This window comes from Artemia sp. Qi Xiang Cuo, chromosome 1 (genome assembly GCF_049724085.1).
Source record: "Artemia sp. Qi Xiang Cuo chromosome 1, ASM4972408v1, whole genome shotgun sequence".
Lineage (NCBI taxonomy): Eukaryota > Metazoa > Arthropoda > Branchiopoda > Anostraca > Artemiidae > Artemia > Artemia sp. Qi Xiang Cuo.
In genome coordinates, this window is record NC_142794.1 from 9,113,035 (window position 1) to 9,136,400 (window position 23,366).

Sequence of the window (23,366 nt, forward strand, 5' to 3'; positions counted from 1 at the left end):
TAGGAGAGCAAAAATTAGGTATGTGAGGAATGAGAAAGGCAGAAAGCAATGGAATGCAGGTTAAGAGGTAAGGTAGATAGGTAGTAAAGTAAAGGAAATGATAGTGAAATAGTGATGAATTACATTACAATTAAGCAGGGAGTCTTAGAGTAAAAAAATGAAAGAAATGAGACTGGTTTTTTATTTTATTTTCAGGAGTACGAAGGGGCAAAAGCAACACCCGGTTGGATTCTAGCCATTGCATGAAGCGTCGCCAACCGATCATCAGGAAGACGAAAGAGAGGAAGGAGTAACCATAAAGGGAGTTACATCCAGGATGTTTCAGTATGGACCAAAGAATGCTGGATAAAGGAGAGAAAAAAGAAGAATTTAAAGAGTGAATTAGAAAGGGATTTTGTATATTTTTGACATTATAGTCTATTTTTGAATTAAATAAAAAAAAACTAAATGAGTGAATAATCATGTCTTTTCAAAAGTACATCTTTTTTTAGAATCGGTAAAGATTTATAAATTTTCTAAGTAGGCCCCCAGATCTGGGAGGAGTTTCCTCCTTCCATCCAAACTTATTAAGATATTATGTGCTACGGTTGCTCACAGGAATTTTTTTTTTTTTAAGCTAAATCACTTGTACATCTTTACGAATTGGACATCCGGTTTCTTTAATGGTAACAGCCTTGGGTAAAATAGACAAAAACCAGTATATCGTTTAAAAAAAGAAAAAATAAGCCTATATATTGTACTGAGCCCCTTTTTCAATAACAAGAAGGGTAAAGTAAATTCACAAATTATAGATGGCAGTATATGTGCTACATGTAAATACCTAATATTCAAATTTATAGTTTCAAAATTGAAAATATAGTTGTAACTGAAAAAAAATAAAAAAAATTAGTGTTCTATAATGTTCTTACGACCTGCTTCCATTCGTAATGTTATTCACGGATGTTCAATGACTTTAATTACAAGTTATGGGGAGAAACGAACGCTTACCGAAAATTCGTTTATTGTACCGGGAGCTAGGCGGCTTTTCCGCCGGCCCCCCGCACTCGGCACGCGGCAGGCTTCTATATAGATTCACACTGTCGCTTGTCTTGTATATGCAGACAATTTGAGCCTTTTCTTGATGTCTTGGCGTGCAAATGGACCTTAAATTAGAAGTGGTGCCTTTGTATAATTACATTTTTTTTATTGAACCTTTAACTTTTGCCCCGGTCTGTCTTTTGTTATTATGAAAGACATATCGCCGAACCTTTGTTTCTTTTAATTGTTCGGGTGGGGGGACAAAAATTCTTCTTTGGCCTTGGCTTGTCATTTGTAATTAGGAAAGACACATAGCCGAACCTTTGTTTGCTTTAATTGTTCAGGTGGTGGGACACAAACTTCTTTTTCTTCCAATGATTTATCCAGTAAATGTTTTTGATTTTCAAAGGCACGGTAGGTATTGTTGACCTTATTTATGTCAAAATTCATAACTAAATAATCATCGCTATCATTATCAATTTGTTTGCTTCGTTACACCTCGGCTTATCTTCCGTCATTTTCAAATACATATCGCCGAACCTTTGCTTGCAGGCATTGATGACCTCATCCATGACAAAATCCCAAACCCAATCATCATCGCTATCATTTTCAATTTTGAGACATTTTGATTCTCGCTGTCGAGGTTGATTTTCATTGAATCGCTGCTCATCATTTTCACTTTTGACTCCCTCGCTTGCTCGGTGTCGTATGTCTTCTAACTGCGTGTGTCTTTGCTCTTCATTTTCATTTTGACGCGTTAGTTCAGCTGTTGGTTCCAAGAATCATTATTTATATTTGGTTATTTCGGTGAATGCGGTCTCTTTAAAAATGGCACTGAAAAAAAAATTAAAACTAAGTTCCTGGTGTCACTTGCCTCAATCTGCGGGGTAGGTTCCCTGACTGCGCTCATGAATTACCGCCCTCCCACCTTTTGTGCCTTAAGCATGGGAGAAAACTTTTGCATATTACAAAACATATTTTTCTACCATAGGAAGGAAGTTATCACCCTTCAGAACCTATATTTTAATTTATTCTGAAATTGATAAATTACACATTATTAAATATCTATTTCTCCCTCCTCCATATCCCCTTCTATACTTGTCTGAAGGCTTATTCAAAGTTGGACAATTATGACATAAAATACACTTTTCGAGGTATGAGGACACCCCCCCCCCCTTCAATTTATACAGTGACCCATCGACCCTCCTCAATAATACCTGATGAGCATTTATAGGTAACTGCACACAATTCAATTAAACATTAAATGAATCATTTCATTCCGGGGATAACTTTAAAATAAATGTCTAAATTAACATTCACCTTGTACGAACTATGTTACTTTTTAGGAATGAATATACCACGCGTGGCATTACTGCCACTGAAGCTGGGAAGCTGAATATGTAGTTTTCCTTAAATCGATTGGCCATCTCCGAGTTTTCAATTGATTGTAACTTAGTCCTGTTAAGGTGAAGTTAAAGTTTCGCGCCACAAAGTGGCAGAAAGCATCAACTTGTGGTGGTGAAATCTTTTTGACTACTTAAAAATGACACAAGATTTTTAAATTTTTGTTCGATTGACACTTTGTTCGAGTTCCACAATTTCGTAGAAAGGAGTTACAAATCGTTATAATAAGTTGTCATGCTCAAATCGATTGGGCAAGTCTTATAAAAAATCATTTGCCCTTTCAGGGTTGTTTTTCCCCATTTCAAAAACTCAGGCAGATTTTCTGAGGCTTGTAGTTTTTGATGGGTGAAACTTAGTAAAGTTTATATATTTGGAACCAGCATAAAAGACCGATTCTTTGTTATATGGATTGTTATTAAAACTCACTTTCTTAGAGTTTCGGATAATATTTCCCCGAGTTGCTCCTTACTGCTGTTACGACGGAGCGTTAAATATATATCAGACACAAATAATGAACAAATTGCTTGATAAATAAACTGGATGTATTCCCAAAAGAGTAGATCAGGTTAAAAAAGAAGCAAGATAAAAATGAAAATGCCAAAGCAACGAGCCTTCAATTAACGGGCCAGTTGCAAAAATTTCCACGTCAGTTGGCATCAAAGTACGTCAGTTTGCCGTAAAACACACCAATTTGGCAACATAGCTTAAATTAGCGGATGAATTATTCCATAATTTTAACGGACGCAATGTTTCTATGTACTCATCACTTTCGAGTGCGAATGAGAAATAGTAATTTGAAATACTTTCTTAGTTAAATTAAGTTAATCGGGGAAAAAAACTATCAATTTAAATAGCTAGAGTTCATTTTATTTTCAAATTATGGTATGAAATGTAAATTGTGTTCTGTCTCAGGTTATGGACTTAAAATGAAAATAAAAAAACTACAATTTGAAAAATATATCAACTTTTAGATGAAGATATTGTTAAGACTGAAACCGTGACATAAAATTGAGCTTCTTCCTTCTCTAATAATAAGTGGTACGAGCACTGACGGTTGAAACGGCGATTTAACTTTTTTTTAACTTTTTTGTCATTTTTACTCATTCTGCTTACTAGAATATGGTTTATTTTCTGAAAAGGATATTTGATTGCAATTGGATATTTGGGTTTCTAGGGATACTTGGATTTTAGAGATATTTAAATTTTAGGGGTATTTGGATTTTAGGGATATTCGGAACAAATAGTTTGTGATAAATTGGATGTGAAGGAAGATTTGTTTTCGGAGGAAGAATTAGCGACAGTACTAAAAGGATTGAAAAATATTAAGGCTCCAGGTGCTGATAGTGTGATAAATGAGTTTAAATGAGGATAAATGCGATAAAGAATACCAGTCCTCTGGTATGCTGCAATCTGTGTCATCCGGATGTTCCTTCGTGTCCCAATGCTACTTCTAATGAAGATTGCTTCGTTGCTTCTCCTGACGACAGCACTTTTGGGACTCTAGGGAAGACGGAATGTGATATCAGGTCTAATCTGGTGGCAATATTTGAGAGAGTAGTCTCATGGTTTGAGGCGAATTACTTGGCCTTGAATGTTGCCAAGTCACATTTTCTTATTTTTTCTCGATTTGGTGTAGCTTTCCCTCAACTGACACAGCCTCAGGTGTCACAAGGCTCCTTGTGTAGACCAAAGAATCGGTTGGTCCGGTTTCTTGGTATCCTGCTTGATGAGAACCTTTCGTTTTGACACCATATAGCAATGATTAGGGTTAAGGTCTCACGGAGTTTGGGTGTCATTCGAAAACTCAAACACACCTTTCCTGGATCTATTCTGAAGCTTCTTTTTTTCTGCCTTGTCCAGTCATATGTCTCTTATTGCCCCATAGTATGGATGTCTACTTTTTCTTCTACACTGCGGTCGCTTTTTGTCATGTATGACAAAGCACGGCGTCTGGTTATGGGCACCTGCCGTTCTTCACCAAGACCATTTCTAAATCTAAAGCCTATCTACATTCTTTTTTTTGCGTCTTTTGTTTTTCATCAGCTTCATGGTAATCTTCCAAAATCTATTCACAAAACTCCTCAGTTTATTTCTGATTCAGCTCCATATAACCTTCGTTCGTCACATAATATCTGCATTCCTCCTACTCCCACTGTGCGGTCAGATTTCAATCCCCTCATCGCTTGTCATCAGGTTTGGAACTCCCAGCCTTCTTCAGTACAGAAATGCCACTCGTTTGACACTTTCAAGAGGATTCTTAAGGACCATTTAGTTAAGAATCAAACAGAATAATTTTTTTTTTTTTTTATGAAGTTGATGTCCCCTGAGTGTTTAATTTAGTTATATGGTGGTTTTCTCTGCGCTATGACTCCCAGGCCTCAGGTATGGTCTCTTTTTAATTTTATATTTTGTTTGGCGATTGATTTTTTTTTTTTTTCTTTTTTATGGTTGTTTGGATATATTGTATTTTCTTTTTTTTTTCTCATCCCCCCTTGTATCCCTGGCCATGGAGCCTTTCGAGGGGGATTAGGAGTGTTGTGATTGGATTGTGTGTATTGATTGGATTATTCAATGTAGGCCTATTTTAATGTTTTTCTATTTATTTAGTGATTGATTTGAACGGTATGTATTCCCCCTCTATTACAGGCCTAGGAGCCTTTGGGGGATTAGCACAATGTATTTTCTTGTATGATTAATTGATTATGAATAAATCTTATCTTATCTTAAATAGGGTGTCTATGAGGTTAGAAATAAGTTACTGAACATTATGAATATTATTTTTGAAAAAGTGGAAGTACCTAACGGTTTTAGGAAAACTTTAATTAAAGCACTGTATAAGAAAGGGGATAAGAGTGAGTGTCGTAATTATCGAGACATTACTCTGGTCTCTGTAGGTAGCAAATTAATTTGTAATATGGTACTTTTTAGACTGAGAGATGCTGTAGACAATGTTTTAAGAGAAGAGCAGTCCGGTTTTAGAAAAAGGTAGAGGATGTGTCGAACAAATTTCCACTCTTAGGTTAATAATTGCGAAGTGCCTTAGTTGTCAAACACCTTTGGTCCTCAGGTTTATAGATTATGAGCAAACGGTCGATCCTGTTGATATAAGAGCTTTAGCAAAGGTCTTATCCTTGCATGGTAGACAAGACAAATACAGTAAAGTGATTAGTGCTATGTACGAGCATAACACTGCTGCGGTTAAGGTAAGAAGTGAGGTTAGCAGCTGGTTCTGTATTAAATCAGCAGGGCTTTGTTCTATCCCCCTTTATATGGAATATTTTGATGGACTTTGTTTTAAGGAGCACAGGAAAGGCAATGGGTACCACCGAATCGAATGGGTAGGAAAAACTCTACTGGACTTAGATTATGCTGATGATTTAAGCATCCTAGATGAAAATGTGAGCAAAACGGATGAAGTTTTAGAGGTTCTACGAATTCAGGGTGCTAGAAAAGGTTTGAAAATAAATGTTAAGAAGACTATGGCTAGGAATAAGTGAAGATGAAAAGTGACGTTGGGAAACGAAAAGATTGATCAGGTGTGCAGCTTCACTTACCTTGGTAGTATTATTAGTAAATAAGGTGGAAGCAGTGAAGATGTTAACAGTGGAATAGCCAAGGCTCAGGTTTTTTTTTCACAGTTAAAAAAAGTTTGGAAGAATGGGAAGATAAGTCTGCGAAGCAAGATTAGAATATTGAAAGTTACAGGGATGACAGTAGTCAAATATGACTCTGAAGCATGTGCGCTCCGAAAAGCGGATGAAGATTTACTAGATGTTATCCAGAGAAATTGCCTACAGATTGTTCTGGGTACTCGTCTGACTGACCCTATTTCAAACTGTAGGCTGTACGAAAATGTGGTTCAATCCCGCTTTCTAGGGCAATAATGAAAGAAAGGTTGAGATGGCTAGGGCACGTTCTGCGGATGAAGGATGACAGATTACCGAAGATTGTCCTTTTCGGCAAACCGTCTAGAGCTAAACGGAAAGAAGGTCCACCTCGTCTGAGGTGGGAGGATGGCATAAAGAAACACTTAAAGGAAATGGAAACTTCCTGGGAGGGTGTAAAGAAGGATGCTTTGAATAGATTCGGATGGAGGAGGAGCTTGCGTAGCTGTGTTGGCCTCAGGTGGCTTGGTGCTGCGGCGAGTTGTTAGTAGTAGTAGTAGGTATTTGAATTATAGGAATATCTGGATTTTAGAGATATTTTGATTTTAGGGATATTTTGATTTTAGGGATGTTTGTATTTTAGGGATAATTGGATTTTAGGGACATTTGGAGACAAAAAATTTATTTATGATTCTATTAAAACTTCGAGTTATAGAAACAATTGATTATTTGCAAAAAAATTTATTAGCTAATAGAAACCGGCGAACGAATTGCGAAAGATAAGGCCATACAACTTGCCTTCATCATCCACTTTGACGGTGGTGGATTACAAAAAGGGGACAAGGCAATTGTACAGGATTTGGGTGTCAAAGAGACACAAAACAAAGACCCATGTTAGCGTAGCTTTAGTTTAACATAATTAAATACTTTTTTAAAAACTCGTGATTTGTGTTCACTTTATAAAATGTTTTCTTTGATGGTTCCCATCAAATGGAATCCTAGCTGCATCCTTCAAAAAAAAAAATATACTGAGTAAAACCTTTGGATGAACAACACATTCATCGTCTTCTTAGGTCCTATTTCTGTATCCAATGTCCTTGCAGAGTTTCTTTGATTATTCACACATGTATTGCCGGGTATTAAATTCAATAGTGAAACAGATTGCGTTCTTATATCATACAAATGACGGTTTAGAAAAGAAATGATTCAACTTTTTATGGGTCATAAACAAAGCGTAAGAGTTTCTCTTCAAGCCCGAAGAATTATGAAATGAGATATTTGACAACCATGGAGCATAATAAAGTCAAATTTGTATATTGGAACATCTAACCTGGTTATTTCACGGATCCATGCCAATAGATTACGAAAGAAGTCAAGAAAACCCTTGAGACATTTTATCAAGAGGAGTGTTAATATTGTTGCAGTTAACCTTTGTGAGACAAAATGTTTGAATAAAAATGATTGACCGTCTAGGGTGTCCTTTAAACATTTTTGCCTCTCAATTAGGCTACTCGAACTATCTGTCTTGGCTTTTTTTCCTACAATTAGCCATGTCTTGATGCCTACTGCAAAATACTTGATTTTCAATTCAAAAAGTAGAAGAAAATGAAAAAGGTTCTAAAGAAATAAAAGCACGTTACATTACCTCTACTTCCTAGTAGGTCCTTATAATTTTCCGAAGTTTAAATTAAAACATTGGTAGCATAGGTGCCGGTTTGTCAGGCTCAAGATTTAGTTTTATTAGATGACTATGTCTCTTAGTGTCGTCTAGCAAACAGTTCGGCTGTGACATTAAAAATGTGACATATGCCATTTTTGTGACTTTTCAGGAGAGCCAAAAACGGAAAAAAGTTTGTCGGCTGTAGTCGCTCTGAAGGATGAGGCTAACGAGGATAAAAGGAACATATTCTAAACCAGCTTTTTATGTTCTTTTTAGTGGTAAAAATTAAATTCAAGTATTCTGAGCGAATTCAAAATTATTTAATTTAATTGTAAATGTCTTCTTTTTCCTTGATAAAAAAAAGGCGACACATGCTTGATCACCATGTTATCGCTCCACAAGATAATCTTCTTCTGTTATTCTAAATTGCAACTAGAACTGATAAAAAGACATACGCCTCTTAGAGGCTTATAACTCTGTTTATCTTAGTAATGGTACAAGATAGGGAAATTCTGACTGCACCATTCGATTCCACGTGCTTAGTCCACCCATGACAAATACATAACTCATTTTCGACCTAAATGGCATATGTTGCACTTTCAATTACCACAGCTGAGTTGTGCACGGAATTAAGTAAAAAAAAGGTTGGACAAAAAGGAAATCACTCCAAGAGATTTGTAATGACAAATTAGGGCACTGTTTAGTTAGATGAAGGGAGGAATACTCTTGCAAGGTCAAATACCTAGAAGGTAACGGCAGGAATAAAATGCAATTTAATCCTATCACGCAGGTACGAGAATCATATTAGGCCTGAATAAAATTACTTGAGCTAGTTTTAACTCTTTTTCTAAATAAAAAAAGGGAAAACCTGCGATTGAAGTTAAATGTTCACTCTCTTTATTACAGTGGTAATTGTATTATAACTTAACTCATTCAAGTCCGGATTTAATTATGTTTTAACTAAGTAAATATACGGCTTTCATCTTTAACTGCCTCCCCCCCCCACCCCCTAAACATCATGGTTATTACAAAAGAAAATTATTACAAAGAAATACAGTATGTGTTAAACCTTAACTTCTTTAGAAACACACCCAGTATATTTTTTAGAGTTAACTTTTAAGAACGTGTATCTTAGGTAGCCATTTTATTCTTCGTTTTTGTTTGACAAGGACAATTTTTCTTATAGAAGAGAGTCAGCAGCAGCCGAGATGCAACAATCAAGTAAATCCACAACCAATTTAGGAAACTGTAATTAATTGTCACCGGGAAAGACTGTTATCAGAGAAATTGCTTTTGGGAAAAGGAAACTTTTTTTCTGTACTAAGAGGGTGGTTAGAACGAAACTAGGAAACAGTTCCGTTCATATCCGCAATGAACTTTGATGCAAACATGAATAAATCTTTTGGCTAATATTTTACAGTGATTTCTGAAACATGAATGAAATAAAATCTAAGTGAGAAAATGTGACAATTTTATATTTTTTTTTCACGGACTGGATGAAAAAAACTTTGGGCACATTTTAATGCCCAAACTGTTTATTCTCCATGAGCATTCAGATAAATGTACAAAGACGTAGGGGGGGAGTAGGAATCAATTAAAATATGTCTCTATGTAGCATAAAATACTACAGTTGGTAGACATTCCCTAGTCTACCAACATAGAGGTGGAAAAGGCGAGGTAGGCCATCATGATCCCCGGCAGGAAATTTCTTTGAGAGGTGGTAAAGGCTACCAGGATTTTTTTTTTCGACAATTTTAAGCGGTAATATTTTTGTTTTTCTATTTATATGAAATATTTGAATGTATTTAGGCATGTGTATGTGATGTGTTTATCGACCAAATAATCCTATTGTAGAGGCTGTGATGGCTCCAGCCACGTAGAAGATTAAAAGTCTCACAGAATTTCCATTCATGTGAACAATAATACCCCACTTTGCTCAACTAAAATTCTGTTGCAGAAATATTAATAAGAAATTAATGAACAAAAATACTATTCACCGCAAATATCAAACAGTTCGTGGTAACAAACTGTAAGTAAGGAGCGACCCGGCTCAATGGTAACCGAAACTCTGAAAAACGGAATTTTGATACAAATAGATACATCAAAAGAATTAAATTTTAATTCTGATTTCAAATATATAAGTTTCATCAAGTTTAATTTTACCAATAAAAAGTTACGTGCCTGAGAAAATTTGGCTGATTTTCGCAAAAAGAGGGAAAGACCCCCTAAAAGTTATAGAACCTTAATGAAAATCACACCATCATATTCAGCGTATCAGAGAACCCTACTGTAGAGGTTTCAAGCTCTTGTCTACAAAAATGTGGAATTTTCCATTTTTTGCCAGAAGAAAGATCACGGATGCGTGTTTATTTGTTTTTTTCTTTTCCCCAGGGGTAATCGTATTGACCCAGTGGTCCTAGAATATCGTAGGAGGGCTCATTAGAAAGGAAATTAAAAGTTCTAGTGCTCTTTTTAAGTGACCAAAAAAATGGAGGGCAACTAGGCCTCCCACGCTCATTTTTTTTCTCACAGTCACCCAATTAAAATTTTGAGATAGCCATTTTGTTCAGCATAGTCGAAAATCTGACAAATATGTCTTTTAGGATGACTTAATCCCCCACAGTTCCCAGGGGAAGGGCTGCAAGTTATGAACTTTGCCCATTGCTTACATATTGTATTGGTTATTGGGAAGTATACAGACATTTTCAGGAAGGATTTTTTTCTGGTGGGGGGCGGGGCTGGAGGAGGGGGTTACTCGGGAGAATATTTCCGTGGAGGATGTTTCTTTGGGGTAAGGGACATTTCTATGAAGGGGGCGCCGGAGTTCCAAGCATTATTTAAAAACGATCAGAAATTAAATTTAAAAAGAAACAAGTTTTTCAACTGAAAGTAAGAAGCAACATTAGAACTTAAAACGAACAGAAATTATTACGTATATGAGGGGGTTCTCCCCCAAGTCAATAACTCGCTCTTCACGCTACAGTTTTTTTTAGTGCTTTCAAAAGAGCTTTCTATTCTAGTTAAATAGCCTTTGTGATTCAGGGGTTTGTGAATAATTTTTTTTTTTACTTTTAACGTAAAGAGCGTGGTATTGACTAAGGGGAGAACCCCCTCATATACGTAATAAAAAAAACAATAAAAAAAACAATCGATACGGCTCAATAGTAATCAAAACTTTTAAAAACGGAATTTTGATGTCAATAAATGTATCAAAAGAATGGGTTTATAATGCTGATTCTAAATATATAAATTTTATTAAGTTCAGTATTACTCATCAAAGGCTACGAGCCTGAGAAAATTTACCCGATTTTTTAAAGAGGGGGGAAACATCCCCTACAAGTGAAAGAATTTTAATGAAAATCACAACGTCAGTTTCAGCGTATCAGAAAACCCTATTACATAGTTTTCAAGCTCATATCTGCAAAAATCTGCAACTTTGTATTTGTTGCCAGAAGAAAAATATACGAATATAGAAGTTCGTTATGTAAGTTAATTTGTAAATTACGTCAGAACCAAATTTAGAGACAGCCATTTAGCAAAAGAAAAGTAATATTTTTATGCAAATTTTGTTTACTTATTCAATGACGGTGAGCCAAAATAAAAGCTGCATTAACTAAAAAACGATCAGGAATTAAATAAAAAAAAACAAGTTTGTTAAACTGAAAGTAATGAGCGACATTAAAACTTAAAACGAACAGAAATTATTCCGTATATGAAAGCGGCTGTCCTCTCCTCAACGCCTCCGAATTTGGCACTAAAGTTTGACTCTGTCTCACAACTTTATTCTTTAAAACAATAAAAAACTTTAGCGTAAAGTGCGAGGTGTTGAGGAGGGGACAGCCCCTTTTATATACGGAATAATTTCTGTTCGTTTTAAGTTTTAATGTCGCTCCTTACTTTCAGTTTAAAAAACTTGTTTTTTTTTTATTTAATATTAAGTAGGTTCAGGTTTTTGTCCAAAATTTAAATTACAATCGAACACTAAGTCTTAAGCAGACTAAATAAAAAAAAAAGTTTTTTTTTAACTGAAAGTAAGATGCGACATTAAAACTTGAAACGAACAGAAATTATTTCGTATATGAAAGGGGCTGTCCCCTCCTCAAAGCCTCGCTCTTTACGCTAAAGTTAGACTCTTTCTCAAAAATCTGTTTTTTACAACAATAAAAAACTTTAGCGTAAACAGCGAGGCGTTGAGGAGGGGACAGCCCGTTTCATATATGGAATAATTTCTGTTCTTTTAAGTTTTGATATCGCTCCTTACTTTCAGTTAAACAAAACTTTTTTTTATTTAATTTCTGAACGTTTTTGAATTAATGCAGCTTTGATTTTGGCTCACCGTACATGAATAATTAAAACGAAATTTGGATATTAATTTTCTTTTTTTTGGCTAAATAGCTTTCTCGAAATTTTGTTCTGAGGTAACTTACAAATTAACTTACGTAACAAATTTCTATATTAGTGTGTTTTTATTATGTATACTAGGGGGTTTGCCAACTGTAGTTAATACTTAGCTCCTTACGCTAAAGTTTGAATTTTGCTCGAATCGAAAACCCCTGAATCACACAGGCAGGTTAATTAGAATAGATAGCTCTTTTGAAAGTACTAAAAAAAAACTTTAGCGTAAAGAGCGAGGTATTGACTTGGGGGCGAACCACCTCATATACGTAATAATTTCTGTTCGTTTTAAGGTTTAATGTTGCTTCTTACTTTCAGTTTAAAAAACTATTTTTTTTTAATTTAAATTCTGATTGTTTTTTAAATAATGCTGGGAAATCTGGCACTCCCTTCATAGAAATGTCCCTTACCCCAAGGAAACATCATCCACAGAAAGATTCTCCCGCGTAACCCCCTTCTCCAGCCCCCCACCCCCCCCACCAGAAAAAAATCCTTCCTGAAAATATCTGTATACTTCCCAATAACCAATACTATATGTAAACAATGGGCAAAGTTCATAACTTGCAGCCCTTCCCCCGGGAACTGCGGGGGATTAAGTCACCCTCAAGGACAACTTTATTAGATTTTCGACTATGCTGAACAAAATGGTTATCTCAAAATTTTAATTGGGTGACTTAGGGGGAAAAATGAGCGTGGGAGGGGGCCAAGTTGCCCTCCAATTTTTTTGGTCACTTAAAAAGGGCACTAGGACTTTTCATTTCCGTTCAAATGAGCCCTCTTACGATATATTAGTTTTAATGTCGCTAATTACTTTCAGTTAAAAAAAAACTTGTTTTTTTATTTAATTTCTGAACGGGAAATCCTGCACCCCCTTCATAGAAATGTCCCTTATCCCAAGGAAACATCCTCCAAAGAAAGATTCTCCCGCGTAACCCCCTCCTCCCGCCCCCTCCCAGGAAAAAATCCTCCCTGAAAACGTCTGTATACTTCCCAATAACCAATACTATTTCTAAACAATGGGTAAAGTTCATAACTTGCAGCCCTTCCCCGGGGAACTGTGGGGGGATTAAGTCATCCCCAAAGACCTATTTATTTGATTGTTGACTATGCTGAACAAAATGGCTATCTCAAAATTTTAATTTGGTGACTTCGGGAAAAAAATGAGCGTATGAGGGAGCCAAGTTGCCCTCCATTTTTTTGGTCACTTAAAAAGGGCACTAGAACTTTTAATGTCTGTTCAAATGAGCCCTCTTACGATATTCTAGCCCTCTCACGATACTCTAGGATCGATACGATCACCCCTGGGAAAAAAAAAATAATAAATAAACACGCTACCGTGATCTTTCTTCTGACAAGAAATACAAAATTCCACATTTTTGCAGACAGGAGCTTGAAACTTCTGCAGTAGGGTTTTCTAATACGCTGAATCCGATGGTGTGATTTTCATAAACGAAAATCACATTTATATTTCTAAATTTCTATGACATTTAGGGGGTGTTTCCTGCTTTTTTCGTAAATAAGGCAAATGTTCTCAGGCACGTAACTTTTGATGAGTAAGACTAAACTTGATGAAACTTATATATTTGAAATGAGCAGACAAATCTTATTCTTTTGATATATCTATTGGCATCATAATTCCATTTTTTGGAATTTCGGTTACTATTGAGCCGGGACGCTCCTTACTTACAGTTCGTTACCACGAACTGTTTGAAAATTTTAAAATTAGGGCGGTACAGTCAATTTATCCAATTTATGTTCATTCATTGACGGGCAGCCAACAATAGGCCAACACACTTCTTTTCCATGATTTTCCATATTCTGATCTCTTTCCTTTAGTTTCCTCATAAGTACTTTTTAGTCCCATCTTTCTAAGGAGGCAATGTCCTTTCCCTCCTGTGGGCACCCATGGGTTATCCTTGGAGACATAGTTATTAGGGATTTCAACTATGCTGAACCAAATGACTATCTTAAAATTTCATTAGATAGCTTTATAGGGATAGGGGCATGAAGGGGCGTTAGTACCTCCAATCTTTTTATTCACTAAAAGGAACATTAGGACTTTTAACTTCTGTTAGAACAAACCCTCTCTTGATCTTTTTGGACCATTGGTTTGATACCCGTACCCTTTTTGATAAGTAAAATTAAACCTAACGAGTTATATATATATATATATATATATATATATATATATATATATATATATATATATATATATATATATATATATATATATATATATATATATATATATATATATATATATATATATATATATATATATATATATATATATATATATATATATATATATATATATATATATATATATATATATATATTTATGTATATGAATATGTATATATATATGTATATATATATATATATATATATATATATATATATATATATATATATATATATATATATATATATATATATATATATACATATACATATATATTGTTTAAAGTGAGCTCATAGATATCCTTCTGCCTATTTATCTATAAATTTAAAGTAAAAAATAACTAAAACACTTTAATCGACAAAGTCACTCCAAACTTTTTTTTAGTATAGTTCTTGATGTGTGAATGGGAAAATGAACATATGGTTAAAATAACCCTGGGAGGAAGAACTGATTAACAAAGTATTCTTATGCTGTGCTCCTATTGCTTAAATTTATAAATTTTTATCATCCATGGCACTATTTCTTAAGAAGTGAGAGTATTCCGCATGTTAAGAAGTGAAACTCTGTCGCTGTCATTTGCACAGAAATAGCACACAAGATATCATTCATTACAAACTGCAAGATTTTTGACGTCATTTACGTCTTTTCTATGGTTTTTAATACATGTCGAAGCCCCTGAAATCGTTTAAATAGAGTTTTAGTAGGATCACAAAGAAACAGAGAGGCAGCTCACGAAAAAACTCGTGACTCAAAAACTTTGCGTGCTTTTTACTGTCGTGATTTCTCACACAAGCAAAACAATGAGGAGGAATTTTGCTGTTTCTTTCTTTTATTGGCTCTAGTCTTAAAGATAATGTTCTGAATCAGTTCTAAAATGTTTTAAAAGGAGAGATCATTTTTTTCCCCTAGAAATAAGAGAAATATGATTGGCTTACAAAATTACGTCCCAGATGGAAGCCATCAAAATTAAAGCACAGTTTCTACTCTTGAATTAAAGGAAATAGACATTTCTAGTTCCCTTTGGTAAGATATTTTGCAGGAAGTGATAAAAATCAACTTTTTTTACCCAACTTTTTACCAAAAATCAGGTTCCCAGGAATTCTCTAGATCACCTAGAACACAATATAACTACTTTGTTCCCACACAAATCAGGTCAGTGACTAACAGGTAAGAATATATGTCAATAAAGCAATTTATTGATTGTGCAATTGATTTTGAGAGAATCTCAGTAATTTTTAGGATGGACATGGATAAGTTGCCAAAAATTAGGAGGCTGCCAGCAACAGTCATAGTAGAAATGATAATTTCATGTTTTCAAAACCAAGGGAAAACTACAACATTATACATTTGCAGTTTATGTAAATTTCCCCTTTTTACCATGTGTGAAATGGTAAAAAGGAAGAGGTTTGTCAATCAATAGCATTCCTTAATTTAAAATTTTGGGCTTCTTTCCACAAAATGTTCAAGGAAGCCCTGTTAAGCTTATGCAAATCTTGCCTTGCAAAGACCCTCCTTTTTCATGAGATTACTCTGGGAACAAAAGGGTCATCAACAGGAATCATATTAGCTTCCTTCCTGATGAAAAAGACTGTGTGGAACGAATTGAAAATGAAGAAAAGGAAATACAGCCTTAGCGGATTGACGATTTTTAAGAGGGGCAGTTTGTATTTGTTCTTTTTTAATATTAAACATTGTACGCATACATTGTATACAAAGACTTCAATTGTAACAAATACACCTTCACAAAGGAGTATAATGGAAGGAGAGAGTCCCCCAGAGAGAGATTAAAGAACCTAAGCTCAGGATAAATATATATTGGTCATGCTTTTTTTATATTATTAATAGCTGAAATTATATTCTTTCAATTTAAGACCTTGGATACTAAGAATGAGAATAAGCTGAAAGTAAATAAACTGCATAGGATTAGATTGTGTGGATCCGACAATATCTATTTGTTATTATAAACACTTTTCACAAGAATCTTAAGATGTATTATTTCGTCGAAGAGCTTTCCAGCCTAATTAAAATATAAAAAAATGTGGGAAGGATATCATTTACTAAACTAGTATAAAGACATGGTTCTATGTCACTGTTCAATAAGTGGGTGGAATATTATGTAATAAGCTTGTTCTGATATGATATGGATTGGTATAGGTTTTAGAATGTGCTTTGTTCTCCAGGTTAAGCAAAACATTATCCCTACTAGTTACTACCTATTTGCTCCTGGGTCTACTTCATATAAATATTAGTTTGACTTATTAACAATTGATGCCAAGGACTTGGAAGCTGTAAAACAGTGTAAGTGTTACCAAACAGATCATAAGGTATATTAAATTCATTGAAATAGATGGAATCAAATTGAAAGAAAAAAAAGAAAAAAAAAGAGGTGTCGTGTTTACATGTAATTTTTTGCCAGATTGTAATTATAGGGTTTAATTAGTGTATGCGAATGGACAGCAGGTTAGGTTAGGTTGTTTTGATTGTTTTTTTTTTGTGTGAAGAGGAATATTTGAGCGCCTACAGGGAAAATGCAGACGTATAATTACTATATGAGTAAAGTAAATAAAGGTAATTGGGTAAAAATAAGAAGTTCAATATTGCACTTAAGCTTCCACAGCCCCTAAATCTTTTTTGGGGGTATGGGAGAAGAGGATGATATGTCTCTTAACAGCCAAATGTCTCTAAAAACAGTTACAGGTTTAGTCGAATTCGCAAATGTAAATAATATGAGATTTAGTCATTGGTGAAGAATATAGGATCTATATTAGAATTGCAGGAAATTTGGTTAAAGCCATTATAATTTTATAGTGGGAAGTCCTCTATTCGCTGCCTTTTCACCATATTTTTACAGCTCATTTTAAAACAGGTCCAGAAGTTTTTTATAATTTTTTGAAGCAAGGACAGTTGAAAAAAATATTTTTTTTCCTTATTTCCTTATTACGGGCGTCGGCTGATTTTAAGGTTTATGTTCCTGCTGGAAAATGCAAATTTTACAAAGCAATGCACTGAAAAAGGCAAGATACTTTTATTCGATGTGCTAGTTTCAAATCTATCCATTCACCAGGACAGAATAATGGTATTGCTCAGACTTTTCTTAAAGTATGATATAAATTTCATTTAAAATAAGAATATTTGTCCTTTTTCAATCGTTTTCAATCAAATTTTAAGGTGTTGTATAATCAAAAATAGTGCAAAGTGAATTAAAAATATAATTACGTGAATGGATAAAAGCAATCTAAGCTATTGAATGAAAGCAAAATCGTCTTACCCCTGAGTCATTAAAACTGTGTAATAGCGGGAAAATGACATACCAAAAACTTACGCAGAGAACGTAAACTTTAAAACCAAAAGATACGTCTACAGATAAGCTTTCAATAATAACCAATATTGTTTTCAATTTATTTGTAGACTCTACTTGCTTATAAATTCTTTCACGGACCCTCAATGTATCACATTATTCAATAGTTTCTTTAGTGCTTATGAACTTTGGCCTACCCCCCAAAATGAATTTAGCTGCCATTACTAGCTTTAGAGGAAGAAACAGTGAGATTTAGGCCGAAGTTGGCCACATTTACAGCATTCAGATATTCAACAATCAGAAGGATAGGGCTCTAAAAGCCCTAGTTGCTTCCAACTCCATGGGAACCAAGAAGTTCACCTTATTCAGAGCATTTCTTTTCCTCATTAAGAAGCAATTGCTAGGAAGACCGTGAAGTAAGCATGTAAGAGTAATATCTTTGGTGCAGACAATTAAATACAGAGCCACAAAATCCGGGCTTACGGGTCACGCACATATACATCACGTACACATTTTCAGAGCTGTAGAAGGGTAAATTAAAAGGATAGCTTTTAATGAGTAAATTAAAAAGAAGGGGAAGGGGGAGGAGGCTCGGCCCAAAAGGTTTCGTTTATTTGAATATCCACCAAAATGTTGTTGAACACTTTCATTTTGTACTAAGCTTTTAAATATAACTTTAAAGACAGAAATAACAACATATTAATACAAAGCAGAATAAAATTGTTTAAAAGGCTTCCTCAAAGTAGCTTACGGGAAGAGGGTGAGTTCATAAACATAGTTAAAACAAGTGAATCACAAGAGAATTTGCCCATTCTTCACAAGTAAATTGAGAAAAATTTCCGAAAAGAAGTTTTCCAAAGAAAAGTAAATAGCCATATTAAACTTAAGACGAATAGAAATAAATTCCTGCAATAATTCTAACTCAAAACGACCAGAAAGTATTATTAAAGAGTAAATGAAACTCAAAACGAACCGAAATTTAATAAATAATCATAGCAAACCTAGAGAAAGAGGTGCAAATATAAGAGGTGCAAGATTTGCTTAAGCTTAACAGGGCTTCCTTGAAAATTTTCTGGAAAGAAGCCCCTGTTTTAAATTAAGCAATGCCTTCTTTGGGACCCAGGATAAAATATGACCTTTTTTCCCTTTGTATCACCTTAGAAGTATTTTGAAAAAAAAAGGCTAGCCTATCTGAAAATTTTGATCAGATACATTAAGGGGAATGCCTGGTTGCCCCCGGTCCCTTTTGACTTTTAAAAAGCAGTAGAACTTTTCATTTTCAAGTGAATAAGCCCCTTTCAAACATCATGTGACCACCCCTTCCATAAAATCTTATATGTTAACAATGGGTGACTGGCATAGCCTACAGCCTTTGCCCCAAGGGCTGATACCTTGAGTGTATAGTTATTTGACCTTCGGACTGTTTTGGAGAAAGCTGCAATCTCAAAATTTTGATCGGACGCATTTAGGGAAAAAAGAGCATGGGAGAGGAGCTGTTAATGCTCTCTGTTTACTTTAGATTCTTAAAATGGAAACTATAAATTTCAATTTTCAATCGAATGAGCCTCCTCCAAAGTTTATACGACCATCCCTTCGATAAAAACCTTATTTGTTAATAATGAGGAATTTTAACAGCTTACAGCCCTTGCCCCAGGGGTTGTGGGGGTTCTGTCAACACCGGATGCATAATTATTCGGCTTTGGATTATTTTTAATAGAATTGCTGTCTCAAAACCTTGATCGGAGCTTTGGGGCAAAAAAGGCGTGGGCAGATGCTGGTTGCCCTCCGGTCACTTTTGACTCGTAAAAAAGTACTAGAAAATCCCATTTCTAATCGAATAAGTTCCCTCTGAAGTGTATACGATCGTTCCTTCAATATGAAGTGCTTCTGGGGAAAAAAAATACTAAATAAATAATAATACATTAAAGCCCTGTGCATCTCTTCAGGCAACGCTATAGCGCTGCACCTGATTAATAATAAAGAAAAAAATTCAGTGACTTAGTTTGCAGATGTATCAACATTTACACCAAACTAACTATAATGTCATTCCAGGTTAAGCTGATGCTTTGTGTTTTCCTTTTGGCTCGGGGCATCACAACAAAATGTATACTCGTTAGTTTAATCTGCAGCTAACCTCCTTTAGTAAATATGAAACAAGAACAAAAGCATAGTGAACAATTCTAGAAAGCACCGAATTCGTCAACTAGGTGAAACAGTCGACTTTAGACAAGATTGAAAACATTTAGCTTGAAAAAGATTTCTTCAGTTCGCATTTATTACAACAAAGGAGATACAATATATGTCCTTCAAAAAAAAGGTTCAAGCGTCCAGAAGAAATCTAAGATATTTTCGCATTAACCACAACGCCTAGACTTTCCTAATATTTCAAAGTTATCGTCTGATACCCTTTGAGGTTCTTGCTACTTGCTCTTTTGTTCATCAGTATCAACACACACAAATTGTAAAGTAAGAAATAAAAATGATTAGCTAGTTTAGAAGTGCCAATTTCTTTAGACTTCAAAAGGGATATTAGTTCATTAGAGACCTTATGCCAACTGGCCAGATGATAGATTATGTTTCTCTATGAAGTTTGTCTGATGCAGAGCGTAGCAATTACCAAATGAGGATTCCTTAAATGTTACAATATTTTATTCCTGCCAAATAATTAGCAAGGAAAAAACAAAATAATACAATGTGATCCCGCTAAATGTCATGTATAGTCAAGAAGAAGTAGTAATTAATGGTTTTTCAGCTCTTACAGACTCGAGCTCTTATTGATCGTCCAAGGTTTTCTAGCAAAAGGTTATCAATTTATTTCAAAACTTGTTAGTGGCTCATCCAAAAATTCCTTTTTGTAGCTACCCTGTTTATTTTTCAATAAAATCATATAAAACCTAACTAATGTAAATTCTATTTATAGCTCGCATCTGCTTCAAAATGCCTAAGTTATTGAAAAAATTTGCCCTGTAAGATTACGTAACCTAAAGTCTTAGGTTATGCTAGTGTAAAAGTTTTTACGGGGTAGTGTGAAAGCATTATTGGGTATTTGAAGAAATGTGTACTTACCACAAGTATATACAATTCGAAGGTAGTTGTGTGACTTGGGATGACAGGGACTCCCAAAAATAGCTGTGGTTGAAGTTAAGCTACAATGGCGCTTGCCATGACAAAATTCCATCACTGTTTCTGTCGCATAGCTAGCTTGACATTCTGTAAAACAAAAGAAAATAAGAAGACAAAAAAAAATATGATTATACATGAGTTTTTGTGTCTTTTAGATTTTCTCCAATAGGCATGTCCAGGTATGTAAGGCTCCTATAGTGCTGTCATTTACCCCAACATCCCCTTCAGCAGTCCCAGGAAATTCCACACTAACATTATTAGCCTTGATAATAGTAGGACTAACAGCAATAGTAGTAGATTTACTACTACTACTGGTAGTATTAGCATGACTATAGCGCATCCTTATTAGTTCAACCTACTTTCAGGTCATGCCCTGAAAGTTTCAACTAAATGCTCTAAGTTGTTCCAGAGATCCTGCCAGTAAACCCTTTTGACTGGCTTCATACACATAACGTGCTTCAATTTAATCCAACATTCCCCTCGGCATTCCTGGAGAATTGCTCCTTAATACCCGTAACCTTAATAGTAGTAGTACTAGGAGCAGTAGAAGTAGTAGTAGCAGTATACATATAGCACCTTTTGGGTTGGTTCAACATACCCTGAACATGCACTGAAAAGTTTTAACTTAATACTCTAAGCTGTTCCTGAGATGTGTTTGTTACATCTTTTAATAGCCTTCATTGGCCTTAGATCCAGTTGTAATAACTGTAATATTCGTAGTAGTTTTAGTAGTAGTAATAATAGTAGTAGTAGAGGTAGTAGTAGCAGTAGAAGTTGTGTGCACATATTCCCTTTTGGTCCATTGATCTTCCCCTATTAAGCCTTCTCTGACATTCTGGGAGCAAGGATTGTAAGTTATACCCCCAGGGGCATGCAAGGTTTTTATGGAGGACGTGGTCATATAAATTTTATAGGAGGCTCATTTGACTGTAAATGAAAATCTCTAGATCCCTTTTAAGAGTCTAAAGTGATGGAGGACAAATAGTCCCCTTAAAATGACTCCCTCTTTTCCCTAAACGCACCTGATCAAAATTGTGAAATGCCTATTTTGTTCATAATAGTCCAATAAGCATATAACAATGCCTTCAGGGCGGACAAAACCCCCCGAAGTCCAGAGGCAAGTTTTGTAAGTTATACCCCGGATATATAAGGTTTTTATGGAACAGATGATTGTATAAACTTCGGATCGGATGGGGTTCATTTGATTGGAAGTCGGAGGTTCTAGTGCAATTTTTAAGAGTTAATAAAATTGTTGGAAATTCCAGAAATGTTGAAATTTCAACATTGTGGAAAGGTCCAGTTGTGTGCACACGGCCCTTGAGTTACAAACCTTCTGCCAGTAATGGGTTTAATTTCATGGTGGCGCAGAAAACCTGAAAGGGAGGATCCTCTATAGGAGAAAAATTGTGACAGGGCGTAAGATCCAGATATATGGAAAATGGCCTCTGTAAAGGGATGGCCCGACCTCGTCGGGACACCTGCAATAACTTGTGAAGTTACCGATGGTGTGTTAAGGGAGGAAGTTATGAACATAGCTAGCAGAATTAGCGAAAATGCTTTATGTTTAACAGAGAGAGGGAGCGGTTTGTACAAGAATTATCTGAGTAATGGATCATATGAAAATAAGAGGAATGTAAAGAAAGTTGAGAAAGTATTAAAATATGAACTAACGAGATGTGAAGAGGAGACCATGGATAAAATTGCCAAGGATCTGGAAGAAACAGCTAGACAGCATGATAGTAAAATATTTTACTGACATTTTAATAAATTGAGAGGAAGTAGTCAATCCGGACTTTTCCCAGTTAAAAATTGGAATGGGTCCACAATTAGTGACAAGGAAAGAGTTAAAAAGAGATGGGCAGACCATTTTGAGAATGTGCTAAACCTGGACGGAGTTGTAGGAAAGGGTATAGAAGAAAATGAAAAAGTTTTTGATACCTTGGATGTAAAGGAAGATTTGTTTTGTGTGGAAGAATTAGTGACAGTACTAAAATAATAAGGCCCCAGGTGCTAATAGTGTGGAAGATAATTTTATTAAATATGGTGGCTCTGAGGTTAGAAATAAGTTTCCAAAGAGTATGGGTATTATTTTTGAATTTGAAGAAGAACTAATGTTAAGAAGACTAAGTCGCTAAGTCTAGGAATAAGTGAAGATGAAAAGGTGACGTTGGGTAACGAAAAGATTGATCAAGTGAACAGCTTCACTTACCTTGGTAGTATTATTAGTAAAGACGGTGGGAGTAGTGAAGATGTTAAAAGAGAAATAGCCAAGGCTCAAAGTGTTTTTTTAGAGTCGAAAAAAGTTTGGAAGAACAGGAATATAAGTCTGTGAGCCAAGATTAGGATACTGGAATCTACAGAGATGACAGTGGTCAAATATGGTTGAACCAGCATGGTTTCTCCGAAAAACGGACGAAGACTTGCTAAAAGTTTTTCAGAGAAATTGCCTACGAATTTTTTGGGTACCCAGCTGACTGTCCATATTTCAAACCGTAGGCTGTGCGAAAAGTGTGGCTCAATCCAGCTTTCTAGGGCTATGATGAGAGAAGGGTTAAGATGTCTAGGGCAAATTCTGGGGAAGAAGAATGAAAGATTACCAAAGATTGTCCTGTTCAGCCAACCGTCTAGGGCTAGACGGAAAGCAGGTCGTCCGCGGCTGGGGTGGGAGGATGTCATATA

General features: G+C 35.2%; 1 protein-coding gene across 1 annotated transcript in view; it reads right to left on the minus strand.

Annotated features, from left to right (window-relative positions):
• Window positions 1-1,324: 1,324 nt before the first annotated feature.
• LOC148955989 (D-galactoside-specific lectin-like) overlaps window positions 1,325-23,366 on the minus strand; it is a 46,842-nt gene continuing 24,800 nt past the window's right edge. Inside the window, exons 3-4 of the mRNA XM_089088813.1 lie at window positions 20,631-20,774; window positions 1,325-1,851 (exon numbers count right to left, since the gene is read on the minus strand). Of these exons, the coding sequence (XP_088944939.1) occupies window positions 1,817-1,851; window positions 20,631-20,774 (179 nt within the window). The 3' untranslated portion in view covers window positions 1,325-1,816. The remainder of the gene's footprint in view (window positions 1,852-20,630; window positions 20,775-23,366) is intronic.